This window comes from Mytilus californianus, unplaced genomic scaffold (genome assembly GCF_021869535.1).
Source record: "Mytilus californianus isolate M0D057914Y unplaced genomic scaffold, xbMytCali1.0.p SCAF_14, whole genome shotgun sequence".
Classification (NCBI taxonomy): domain Eukaryota; kingdom Metazoa; phylum Mollusca; class Bivalvia; order Mytilida; family Mytilidae; genus Mytilus; species Mytilus californianus.
In genome coordinates, this window is record NW_026262626.1 from 97,147 (window position 1) to 109,747 (window position 12,601).

At 32.0% G+C, this 12,601-nt stretch overlaps 1 protein-coding gene across 1 annotated transcript; it reads left to right on the forward strand.

Annotated features, from left to right (window-relative positions):
- Positions 1 to 12: 12 nt before the first annotated feature.
- On the forward strand, positions 13 to 9,991 carry LOC127723968 (charged multivesicular body protein 1b-like). The gene is made up of 7 exons (XM_052230677.1): positions 13 to 152; positions 4,197 to 4,294; positions 4,898 to 5,044; positions 5,983 to 6,051; positions 6,394 to 6,545; positions 8,016 to 8,097; positions 9,316 to 9,991. The coding sequence occupies exons 1-7, from the start codon at positions 146 to 148 to the stop codon at positions 9,355 to 9,357; spliced, it is 597 nt and encodes a 198-aa protein (XP_052086637.1). The 5' UTR covers positions 13 to 145; the 3' UTR covers positions 9,358 to 9,991.
- The last annotated feature ends 2,610 nt before the right edge of the window (positions 9,992 to 12,601 follow it).

Consider the following 12,601-nt stretch of genomic DNA (forward strand, 5'->3'; position numbering starts at 1 on the left):
TCTAAATAAAGAACCAGCACCCGTTCCAGATATTACTCACGACTTGAATGACATCACGAACAAAAACAACACAGGATCACAAGAGAAAAAGTCATTTTATATCTTCTTTTGACAAACTAGGGTTCTAGAATCATAAACAGAGAAAATGGACAGTATCCTTTATATATAATGATGGAAATTTGTGTCTAAGATTCAAGAAAGCTACGAGTTTTTGTTGTATTTTTAAATGTAAATATGTACAACGGAAGTAAGTTTTACAGGTTGGGAAAGATTCTCGGGCTCGTAAATGGATATTATTCCCATATATGAGTATTACACCTCAAAACCGGTATCAATTTTCAGTGAAATAAACTTTAGATATTGAAGATTTAAGTATATTATGTCCCAGTACGGAACAACAAAAATATGTCACTCACAGATCACTTGTTTTTGGAAAGATTGGAACTATTGTTCCAAGTCTTTCCTAAGGCACCGGCCTCCCTAACAAGAAGTAGCACAGGTAAGCTACTAAATCTACAAAATGTATACACACTGAAATATAGTTCCCTATAACAGACTACACGAAATTTGTCGGGCAAATCCTATGAATAATGGATCGGTCTGGTAAAATTTTGTTGAATTCCGGTCCAAATGTCCGGTGTTGTTTATCGTCCAGTTTTGTTTTTTTTTATTATCGTATTTCTGGTTGAATACTACTTTCTTTGTATTTTCAAATTTATATATGAAAAGATAACATGATTGGATTATTAAAATATACGTAAAGGAGCCATTCCTGGTAAAGCTGCAAAAAAGAAAATAACGGATGATGAAAGGAAAGAAAAAAGCAAAGCATATGAGACACACAGACCATCACAGAAATTGAATAAAAAATGGCAAGAAAATTGGCCGTGGCTTTTTGTGTTTGGTTTCGTGATGAAGCTGAAAACTGGCTGTCCCTTTTCTCTTTTACAAGAGACTCTTAAACAATATATCTAGATAAACTTAGTTAAATCACCATTTTTTCTTTGATGTGCCTTGTCCCAAGTTAGAATCATATGTTAAATAATTGGAGTTATTATGATGGTAATAATTATATTCCTGAAATGCATTCAAGCAATTGTGCACAACTTTCATCAAAATATACACTCTTGTCACATGATTTTGTTTTTGTGCATTTTGGAGAGGAGTAGGTCACAACAAGTCATAAGTTTGTTGTTTTTTGTCGGATAATATACAATTAGATGTAAAAAAATTTCATTCAGTCTGGTAAAGCTAGGTTGTTTACCAGACCAAATGTCCTGTAAAAATAAAATTCATTCGTGTAGTCTGCTATAATTCTCATGTCTGTGTACATATGCACATATGAACTGTGAAAAATTTGGGTTATATTTTTGGAGCAGTTCATTCAAGTATGTACATTTATGTCTTAAAGGTTTGTCAATGTGCTGGCTATTTTCGTCACTTTGATTAGGTAGGAGTAATGATACAATACCAGTATGATTGACAACTGTCATGATCACCAAACAATCAGAGGCAAGGTGGGGCTTAATTACAATGCGCCACCTCCTTAAATGCCAATCATATTGACCACATTACTAATCAACCACAGTCTTACATAATTAAACAGACCCTTCATTATACATCTCAATACACAAATACTTGACCTCATAATTGAATACACAAATGTATATATTAGATGTTTGATATATAGAAATGATAGATTTATTCATTGCCTATTACTTTTGATCTACACTACATAGAATTATTCTGTAAATTATGTCTGAAAGATAAATGATTAATTAAGGATTAACAAGATTTTTTTTTTCAAAAGAAAAGACAAAATTTGAAATCTAAATATAAAAAAGGTATTCAAGTAAGGCCTATATTTTACTTGATAAATCTTTGCAATAATCATCTGTAATTAATCAATAATTTAGGTTAGTACACTTATCAGTGATAGGCTTGAAACAGTAAGTAAAAGTTTAAAACCCTTAACCCGAGCAAACCAATATATTTTTATGCCCCCGTGGCCCCGTCGTAGCGGAGGGGGCATTAAGTATTACCCTTGTCCGTCTGTACGTACGTACGTCCCAAAGTTGGTTTCCCTTCTCTAACTTTAGTTTGCCTCAACCAAATGTTATGGAACTTATACACAATGCTTATTACCACAAAACTCAGATCAAGTAAAAATTTGGGAAGGGTCACTTTTACTGTTCTTCAGTTATGTCCCTTTATATCTTTATATGATATGCAAGCTGGGGCATCATCTGTGTCCCATGGACACATTCCACATTTATTTAGTTTATCCCCAGCAAATGTCTGTTAACAATTCTAGTCATTTGACAATGGTTAAAAACAAGAAGTGTAATTTTGCAATTAAGAATGAATCCCAATTTCAATAAAATAAGTTTTTTAATTTGTTTATGTTGAAAAAGTACAGCTTTCAATGCTCTTTTCGAGAAAATTTTAAATCATAAATTTAATTTAAATACACTCTACAACTTTTAATCTTCAGTGTCACACAATCATACATGTAACTGTTTTCAAAATCAATAAGCAATTCTTAGAGGAGAAAAATAGTACACCTATGTTTCAACTTACAAAATGCCCCAAAAGAACCTTTTTAGATTAATTTTTGAGACAATAAAGTTCTAAGCATTAAGTCTATCTGTTGGTCCCATGTCCTACAAGGACAATTGATAAACTTTAACTTTATTAGAAGAATCTTTGTTTTGCAATTTCTTCTGTTTTGAAAGATAAAACATAAAAGGTGAAGCATGTAACTGGTAACATTATTTGGTTAAGATATAAATTATAAACTGCAATTTAAACGAAACTGTTGTGCAAATTAAGGGACCTGCTATCATTGATTCACATTGTGCTCATTTTATTTACTGAAAAAGTGCTTATCCTTCTAAAGACCAGCAGCTGGTTGTACGAACGTGTCATTAGGCTAATGAGTCATTAAGTCTTCATTAGCCTAATGCATCGATCATAAAGGCTTAATGTAGACTTAATGACCCATTAGGCTAATGCAACGTTAGTACAACCGGCTGCTGCAGTTCATGCAATTGTCATGATCAGCAATAGTGTTATATTAATGTTCTTTTTGTCCACACCATACATTTTTACCTAAATATGATTTGAAATTATTCAAACTACTCTTCCAATCTTTCCATGAGTGATTTCCATCATTTTGATTATTATAGCGCCTTCCTCTGAGAATGGTGATGAGCGACTGTAGAGTCATTCAAAGCAGCTGTTTCAACCTACACAAAAAAAAAAACAACTTATAAACTAAAATATTATGTCTTTTGTAAATGTAAATTGCATTTCTCATAAATCACTGAATCCTCTTACAGATTCAGGTCAGCATTTCATACTGCCCATTAAAACCCAGAAAAATCCAGATTTTCTCAGTATTTTTCACTGGGCGGGGCAATACTCTTTGCCAACTCAGACTTTGCAAATGACTGATATGTAGATAATAACTGACTTTGAACATTGGATTACTGATACTCTGGGGCTGGTTGTTCCACTTGTCGTTAAATCTAACTCTGTTGTTAAAATATGATAATGCATTGTTAAACCTGTTGCTCATCTCTACGTTAAATTTAACGCAACGTTAAACTGTCGTTTTAAACTTCTAAAAAATCAATGCTGCTATAGACCTTCGTTAAATACTTAACAAAGGGTTATAATTTGTAAAATGGCTGCTCTGTTGATGACACTTAGGCAAAGAAAGGAAAGAATCTTTAGAGGAAATGTCTCTCATCTAACAAATTTGACAGATACTGAAATGAGGGCAAGATATAGGTTTGGAAGGGAGTCTATTGCCTACATTAGCAATCTTGTGGAAGATAAACTGAGGAGGTCAACGACAAAGGAAACTGCTTTAACAGTAGAGCAGCAAGTCTGCATATATAGCGTTGAGGTTTTATGCCTCTGGGTCATTCCTACAAGTGATTAGAGATACGATGGGGTATGACAAAGCAACCGTCTCGAGAGCTGTGAATGATGTTACTAATGCTTTGATTGACGTTAGAGACAACTTTATGCAGTGGCCAACAGACGTTTTTTTCTAAAAACAGAATGAAGTGTGAATTCCACAGAAAAATGAACTTTCCCAATGTTGTTCACCCATCTGTTTTAAACCAATTCTCATAAACAAGATAACATTTTTTGTTTTAGTTATATTTTCCTTAATTTATGTTCAGAACATTTATTTAATCTAAAATTTGCTGCCAAAGATCTTGAAAGAAATGCCAAAAAATGTGAAAAGTCAGAAAGAGAAGAAAAAGGAAAGTTGAAAAAGGTAAACCATAACATCTACAAATCAACAAACATTGAATTTTATTCATCAAATATGGCCATGATGACATTATGAAATTAATATTAAAATAAGGAGAAGTGGTATGATTGCCTATGAGACAACAAACTATCCACCAGAAACCAAACACATGGATGGTAGCAACTAAAGGGCACTGTACAGTCTCCAACAATGAGCAAAACCCATACCATAATAATTGACATATATAGCAAGCTATCAAAGGCCTCTACATGATGAAATGTAAACAGATTTAAACAAGAAAACCAATGGCTGATTTATGTACATGTACAAAACAACAAATGAAAAAACAAATACATTGTATGGTAAAGGTTTGTTTGTATAATAAAATGAAAGGACATCAGATGAACAATGTACAAAATGTATGTCATAGTATCAAACATAATATGATGTATTTGAACTTGTTTTAAAAGAGTTCTATACACATGTATGGTCAACAATGAGAGGTATTTACTTTACATCACAAAGAAAAGAGGTTGTCCACCATGGAACGAAGTGCAAAATTGTGTTTACATTGATGTAGTTTGAATATAACATGTCTAATGACAATTTTTAAATTTGAAAATATAGGCAATTCAAAAAGGTAACACAGAAGGTGCCAAAATACATGCTGAAAGTGCTATACGACAAAAGAACCAGGCACTAAATTATCGTAGAATGAGTGCCAGAATTGATGCTGTAGCTGCTAGAGTCCAGACTGCTTTAACCACAAAACAGGTAACATTGACTTTAGCATAAGAATATCAACATGATGGGCAGTGTACATGACACAAGTTTTTGAAATATACTCATCAGACACAGTCAAAACCAGTGACATATTTTAAACTCTTGAGACTCGTGAGACTGGGGTCCTTTTATTTTCCTCATATCAAAAAAGCCTTCAATACATATAAAAACCAAATTATTCTATATGATCAACTACAATTATGGTACTGTGGATTCCATATTATTTGTTAGATACCAATATTCGTTGATTTCGTGGGTATAAGTGAACCACAAATTTAAATGTTCAACAAAGTATAAATTTTCTGAGGGATTGTATGTAGACTTTGGCAAAACCACGAAATCAAAAATCCACAAAATTACGATTTCAACTCAATCCACAAAAATCGGTACCCACGAAAAAAATTAATCCACAGTAGTTGATCAGTAGCTAGGTAATATTTTTTTCTATTTCAAAGAACTTATTTACATATGCTTTATGCAACTATCTGTATGGATGATTTGTCATATGTTATTTCATCCAATAAAGACATTGTTTTTGTTTGGAAAAAGAAAAACACAAGGGTTAAACAACATCATTAAATATTGATAATGCCTTCAAGAATATTTATAGAAGCCTTTTGCTTTGAAAAAAATTTGTTCTTTCTTTTCAATGATAATAAAAATTGTTACATCATGTACATTGAACACATACAATCAGGAATAGTTCGTTTGTCCATTTTAATGTACCTTTGCTTATGGATTTAAGTTTATGAGATAGTATATGTATTAGGGTTAGGGTTGGTTTAGTATAGCTCTGTATTGCCAATGATGTGTTGGGTTCCAAAAAGTAAATGAAAACTGTACAATATTATCAAAGAAATCTAATGAAGACCACTTTTAAAATTTTCACCATTTATGTAATTTACAAAATATTTCCTTGATATTTCCAGGTTACAGGATCTATGGCAGGTGTTGTGAAGTCTATGGAATCTGCAATGAAATCAATGAATTTAGAAAAGGTAGGGTAAAAACAAGCAGTATAACAGAGGTGGTAGGGTAAAACAAGTTGTATATAAACAGAGGTGGTAGGGTAAAAACAAGCAATATAATATAAAATGTGCTAAAACTGTAATGGTTTAGAAAGTTTTGTCATTAAATTGTTGGTCAAATTTATTAATCTGTAGTACTTACTTTTCTTTTAGTGATATACAAGATAATATATATATTTTTAATTGGGACTTCATGGTACCTGTAATAATGTACCGATAGTAACATTTTGAGATGGTAAACGTGTGTATTATCATCCTTGATTCTGACCCTAAAATTGGAAGTAGAACTGATGGCAAAATATTTCATTCTAGGTATCACAGTTAATGGACAGGTTTGAAACACAGTTTGAGAACTTAGATGTCCAATCTCAAGTAATGGAGAACACCATGTGTAATTCATCAACATTAACCACACCACAAGGAGAGGTTGATAACTTAATGCAACAAGTAGCAGATGAAGCAGGGTAAGGGAGATAATACTGTAAACCAAATTATTTTGGCAGATACTTTATTTCTAGTTGACTTATACACAGCTATATCTTTTTACAATTTTGTAATAGTCTTAAACTTTATGTATTTATATGAGGGAACCAGGGTTGGACAAAACCTGGGTTTTATGAGTATTGCCCAGCCCAGTCGGAAATACTGGGAAAACCCAGGTTTTACTGGGTTTTACCAAGTAAACCTGGGCAATACTGGGTAATATGAAATGCTGGCCTGAATTTTAAAGAGGATTTAGTGATCAATCACAAGTGCAATAAATTAAAGATATTTATAAAAATAAGATAGTATTTGATTTATGAATAAGTTGACTTGTTTGAGAGTCTTATAATACAAGTGCATAAATCTGAGAAAGTATTGTTCTTGCAACTCTGAAACAAGTGTACATGAAGACTCATTATAGACAAATGAAAAAAGCTTTACTCAATAATCCTCATAAAAATCTATTAAATCACTATTCTGTCTAGATTGGTCAAACTGTTGACATAAAGCCTAAGAATTCAATTAGGTTTTTTTTCAAATATATATAACATATTTTTAATTAACAATTATATGTAAGGAAAACTACTTTCAAACCATTTCTGTTCATTGCTAAAAAATGTTTACTAAGTTTTAGCATATTTAGCTATAACACTATGAAACTACAAGAAGTCTTTACTATTTTGTGTAAAAATAAGCTTAAAAATCATATTGCCCAGTATTACCCGTTTCTGAGAGTATTGCCCAGCCCGGGAAAACCCAGGCCTGGGTAATACTTTGCCAACCCTGAAGGAAACATCCAAGTTACTTATAATTGGGCTATTTTTCTACTCATGAAAAATTAATGGCTTGGGACAATTAGTTGGTCTATGGTAGACAGTGGATGAGATAAAACCATTAAGTTCAGACTTTTTGAAACATATTTGTCAAACAGAATCAAATGGGTGCTCGCGACACTCATTTATTCCACAAATGATTGTTTGATTTGCATCCAGTGGCAAATATACATGCTTTTATCAGGACAATCAATACATTAAAGAATTACTGTAGGTATTGCAAGTGCAAAGTTGATTAACTGGAAGGAAAGTGAGAAATTTGGACTGCCACACACAATAAAAAGAGGAAATTATTTACATGGACAGCAATTTGGCTTTACAACAGCACACTTTTTGACCTCCATTCTTTAACCTAGACTCTCTCAGCAAAGTGTATGGGATTTAAAATCCCCATTCCGCATGGATTGCATTTTTGATACAACCCTCACATGCAGGGATGAAATTAGTGATATAACTCAAATATGAACTAAAAAATAAATGATTCGGTTGTATTATGTTGGTTGTCTAGTATTTACTGCATAACTCTCTACTTTCTTCGAAATTAAACTCAGTGTTTTCAATATAAAAATAAAACTTTTTCATTTTAAATATTTAAGTTTATCACTTTTTAAATTGCAGACTTGAATTAAATATGGACCTACCGTCAGCTCAGGGGTCAGCGATCGGGACTGCATCATCAACACAAGCATCATCAGAACAGGTTGGTTTATTGCATAATGAATGCAGAGTTTTAGGGTTTTTTTTTTTAACCAGTAGTAAAAATGAGGTTCATTCTGAATAGAGGTGATTCCATTTGAAGTTCTTTTATAGTGAAATTAAGGTTGTATAATTGATTAAGATAAGATATGGAGCAAAGGGGAAAAAATGATACTGTTGAAATTAATAGGTGGACACAAATAAGTTCTAATAATTTTGTCCTGGGCACAGATAGTTAATGATGACATAAAGATAAAGTGGTTACATTTTTAGAATAAGTTGTATCTCCTGTAAGATTAAAACATTGTTAAAATGCCAGTCTTTGTAAGAATCAGGCTATTTTAAAAAAAATCAAAACATGGCCTAAAAAAACACACCGACCTAACCATCCTATTTTGAAGCTGCCCTCATCCTGAGTTAGTAATGGTAGGTCTTTCATTTCTGCGTGTCTGGTAATTCGAGAAATCTCTAGATAACTTTTAGTAAGAATGATAGCAAATTACGGAGTTAGCTCCCCTTAATTGTTAATTTCTAGTGCATTTCAACCAAATTATATCTTGAATTACCAGAATAGGAAAATGAAACGAATATTATATTCGTGCACCATTATACATTTTGAACATATTTTAATGTCATCTTGAGTGGGTTTTTGTTTTGTCATGTTTTCACCACTGCCTGATTCTTATGCAGATTAGCACTTAATTGTTTCGGCTTCAATGCACTGTCTGATAATTGACAATGTAAGAGCAGACATGATTGAATAACTTTTCTGATTACAGATGTAACCCGAAATTTTTTTTTATAACTCTTAGATGTATGATCAAAATATTGCACATGGATATTTTACCCTAACAATTGTTTGTTTAGTATAAAGTTTACACATTTTCCTCCTTTTCATTTTTACACAATGAAAAAAAAAGATAAAAGAAAAAATCCTTTTGAATAGAGGTATTTATAAGAAAATATTTAGTTAAAATATTATAGACCTTGCTGTAGAGTGATTCACTTTGAAACATGATGATTGCTGTTGATTGAAGTGAAAACTCTGATTTACGACCTTGTCTAATAAATACCATGTGTATTACACTTTAAATACAAATATATTTGACCCATGATCACCAATATTAACTTTAAAAATTCTCAAAATTCACACCAACAGTAATTTAACTCAATTGTGCACACGATAGATAGTTATTTATTGAACATATGATTTTATTTTTAGGATGAATTATCACACAGGCTGGCAAAATTACGGCAGATGTGAAGATATTTTGAAAATAGGAACATGGATAATTATAGCGCATTATATTACATTTCTAGCAAAAGATCAAAACTGTGAATTCCATAGACACTGATTTTCTGATTCATACACAAATTATTGCATGATAAGAATATAACTAAGGACTTAACTAGGCATGTTATAAAGTGTGAATATTCTAAGGATCCAGGAAAAGATGTATTGTTATTCAATAATTTGTAAAACCAAATATATGAAAATATCATTCTGCAAAGATAGTGTTATTGAATTTTCTTCTTTTCACATTGACTTAAGACAATATAATATAGGTTATTACTAGTTTATTCATTAAGTAGCTTATATGTGTCTAATTATGTGCAAAAAGATCATTATAAACGAGAGACTAATAAAACACAAGAATGACTTATAAACCTACCCTTCTCTAACAAAAAAATCATCCCAACATTTTATAATTGTTCAAATTGTAATGAAAAGTTGATTAAAAAAAAACAAACTTTACTATGTCTATGTTATCGTGATTTTACAATGTTTTATTATGTAATTAAGTACAAATTATGTTTAGCCTGTACATTTCTCTTTGTTATGTTATATTAGACATGTTGTATGAGTGAATGTTACATAAAGTACATATTTATTATGATGGTATAGTTTTTGTCTCACCTGCGACGAAAGTCTTGGAAGGCTTGCTTTTCCTGTAACGATAATTGCATCGGCATTAACAATGGTTAAGTTTTTTGCTTTAACAGTTTGAGAGGAACTACTTGATATTTTCTATAAAGTTGCATTACTATCAGTACATATCATTTTGATTAATATTTTGAGGCCCTTCCCCCAAGTCATGGTCCAGTGACTTTCGATTAATAAGCAAATTTCAATGTGAAATTTTCTGCTGAAGTTAACTCGATAAGAACTACTTGTGATAGATCTATGATATTTTCTATAAAGTTGCATTACTATCAGTCGTTATCAGTTTGACAACTATTTCCAGGCCCTGCCCTCTAGGTCATGGTCCAGTCTGTGACTTTGAATTAATTATAAATTTTTCAAATGTTATTATTTTAATGTTGCTGATAAAAGTGGTTTGTTCTTACTAAAGGGATGCAGAATTATATACAGAGTAGGTAAGTCAGTTTATTGTGACTTTGAATTAATAAGCAATTTTGATATAAAAATAAGGAGATGAGGTATGATTGCCAATGAGACAACTATCCACTAAAGTTCAAATAAAGTGGATGTAAGCAGTTATAGACTACCGTATGGCCTTTAACAATGAAAAAACCCATACCATATAGTCAGCTATAAAAGGCCCCAACATGAAAAATATGAAATAATTAAATTGAGAAAACTAACGGCCTAATTTATAACAAATTAAATTACGAAAAACAAATATAACGGACATGAACCAACGACAACCACTGAACTACAGGCTCCTGACTAGGGACAGACACATAAAGAATGTGATGGGGTTAAACATGTTTGTGAACGCTCAACCTCCCCAAACCTGGGACAGTAATGTAACAGCACAACATAAGAACAAACTTATAAAAATCAGTAGAAAAAGGCTTAACTCGTCAGATTGATACAAAGCAGAAAAACATCAAACATAAACACAGACTGGACATGGCAGGGTATTTATCCATCCCTCATCCAACAAAACAGAGTGCAGATCTGAGAGTACTTGCAGTTACTGACAGCTAGTTCAAAGCCATTAACAACTAATAAAAAAAATCATGTATCTAAGACTAAAATATCAATCAGTTAATGTTAAGATTTCTGCTTAAATCAGTTTGATAGTTCAAATAACACCTAATACATCTCAGTTTGATAATTATTTTGAACCACTGACCCCTATGTCATGTTCCAGCAACTTTGAATTAATTAGTAATGTTGTTGTCCATCAGATTGTCTTTTCAGAATTTTCTGCCTACAGGCAAGACATATCTCTGACACAAAAGAGAACAGAATTTGATATGGAATTCTGTCATTAGTTTGTTCATTCTTCTTTTTACAAGATAAGTTTTGCAGGTCCAGATCTAACCATGTATGAGGGTTAACAGAATATAGAGATAAATGGGCAAAAATAAAAGGATAAAAAGCAAAAAAATATAATAAAAAAAATAAAGTGGTGCTAAAATATAAAGAAAAATTGACAAATATATTAAAGAATAAAGAAATGAGGAACCCTCCATCCCCCATCCATCCCCCCTCCATCCCCCATCCATCCAGACCTTTATGTACAAGTTAAAATTTGACAAATGTATTTTGTTAGTAAACATATCTTGTAAAAAAATATAGACCATACAAAAATTACACAAGATAGTCAGGCTGTGAGCACTTTAGCAAAGGCCCATGGAAAAAATAAAAGAACAACACCTTTTAGTGCAAGAATGAATCTGAACGGACAACCAAAGTTGACGGACGCGAAGTGATAAGACCTAATAATGAAAAGACAAACAACAGCCAAAAAAAACACAAGGTAGAAAACTGATGACTGATCAACAAGAAATCCACCAAAAAACAGGGGTGATCTAAGTCTTGATAGGAACTTTGTAAGTTTTGTTCACAGATAATAGAAACTAAAATCAACACAAATTATATTTTATCCTTCTGGAGCACCTAATATCATCCCTGTTTATGGTGGAATTTTTGTTGATCAGTCTAATTTTCTATGTCTTCTGTGTTTTGTTGACTGTTGTTTATCTTTTCATTGTTAGCTCTCATCACTTGCGTTCGTCATCTTTGGTCGTCCGTTAACTTTTCACAAAATCTTCTTCTCTGAATCTACTCAGCCAAACTTTGCAACAATCATCATTACCGTATTAAGTTTAAGAATTGTGTCCCATGACCCCGCCTTTTATGGCTGACATAGCTAAAAATAGAACATAGGGGTTAAATGCAAGTTGTGTCTATTATCTTGAAAACCGTTATGAATGGAGAAAATCTGACAAAGTAAAAATTATGAGAGCTGCCTATTGTCTGTTTACATTAAAACTGTCAGAAGACTTCCTTATAGGAGTTATAAATTTTACCGTTTTTTTCTTCAAAACTATAAAAGATAGAGAGAAACTTTAAACAGCATAAATGATCATCATGACAAGATCTACAAATAAGTTAATTGACTGAAATCGTTTGACGACTCCTTATTACTCTTGATAGTAGTGATTGCCCTTAAATGTGGATCTTTTTTACCCTTTTCTATGTTTAGATGGAGAGAAACTGTTAACCGAAAAAAAATATCAGCAATACAAGA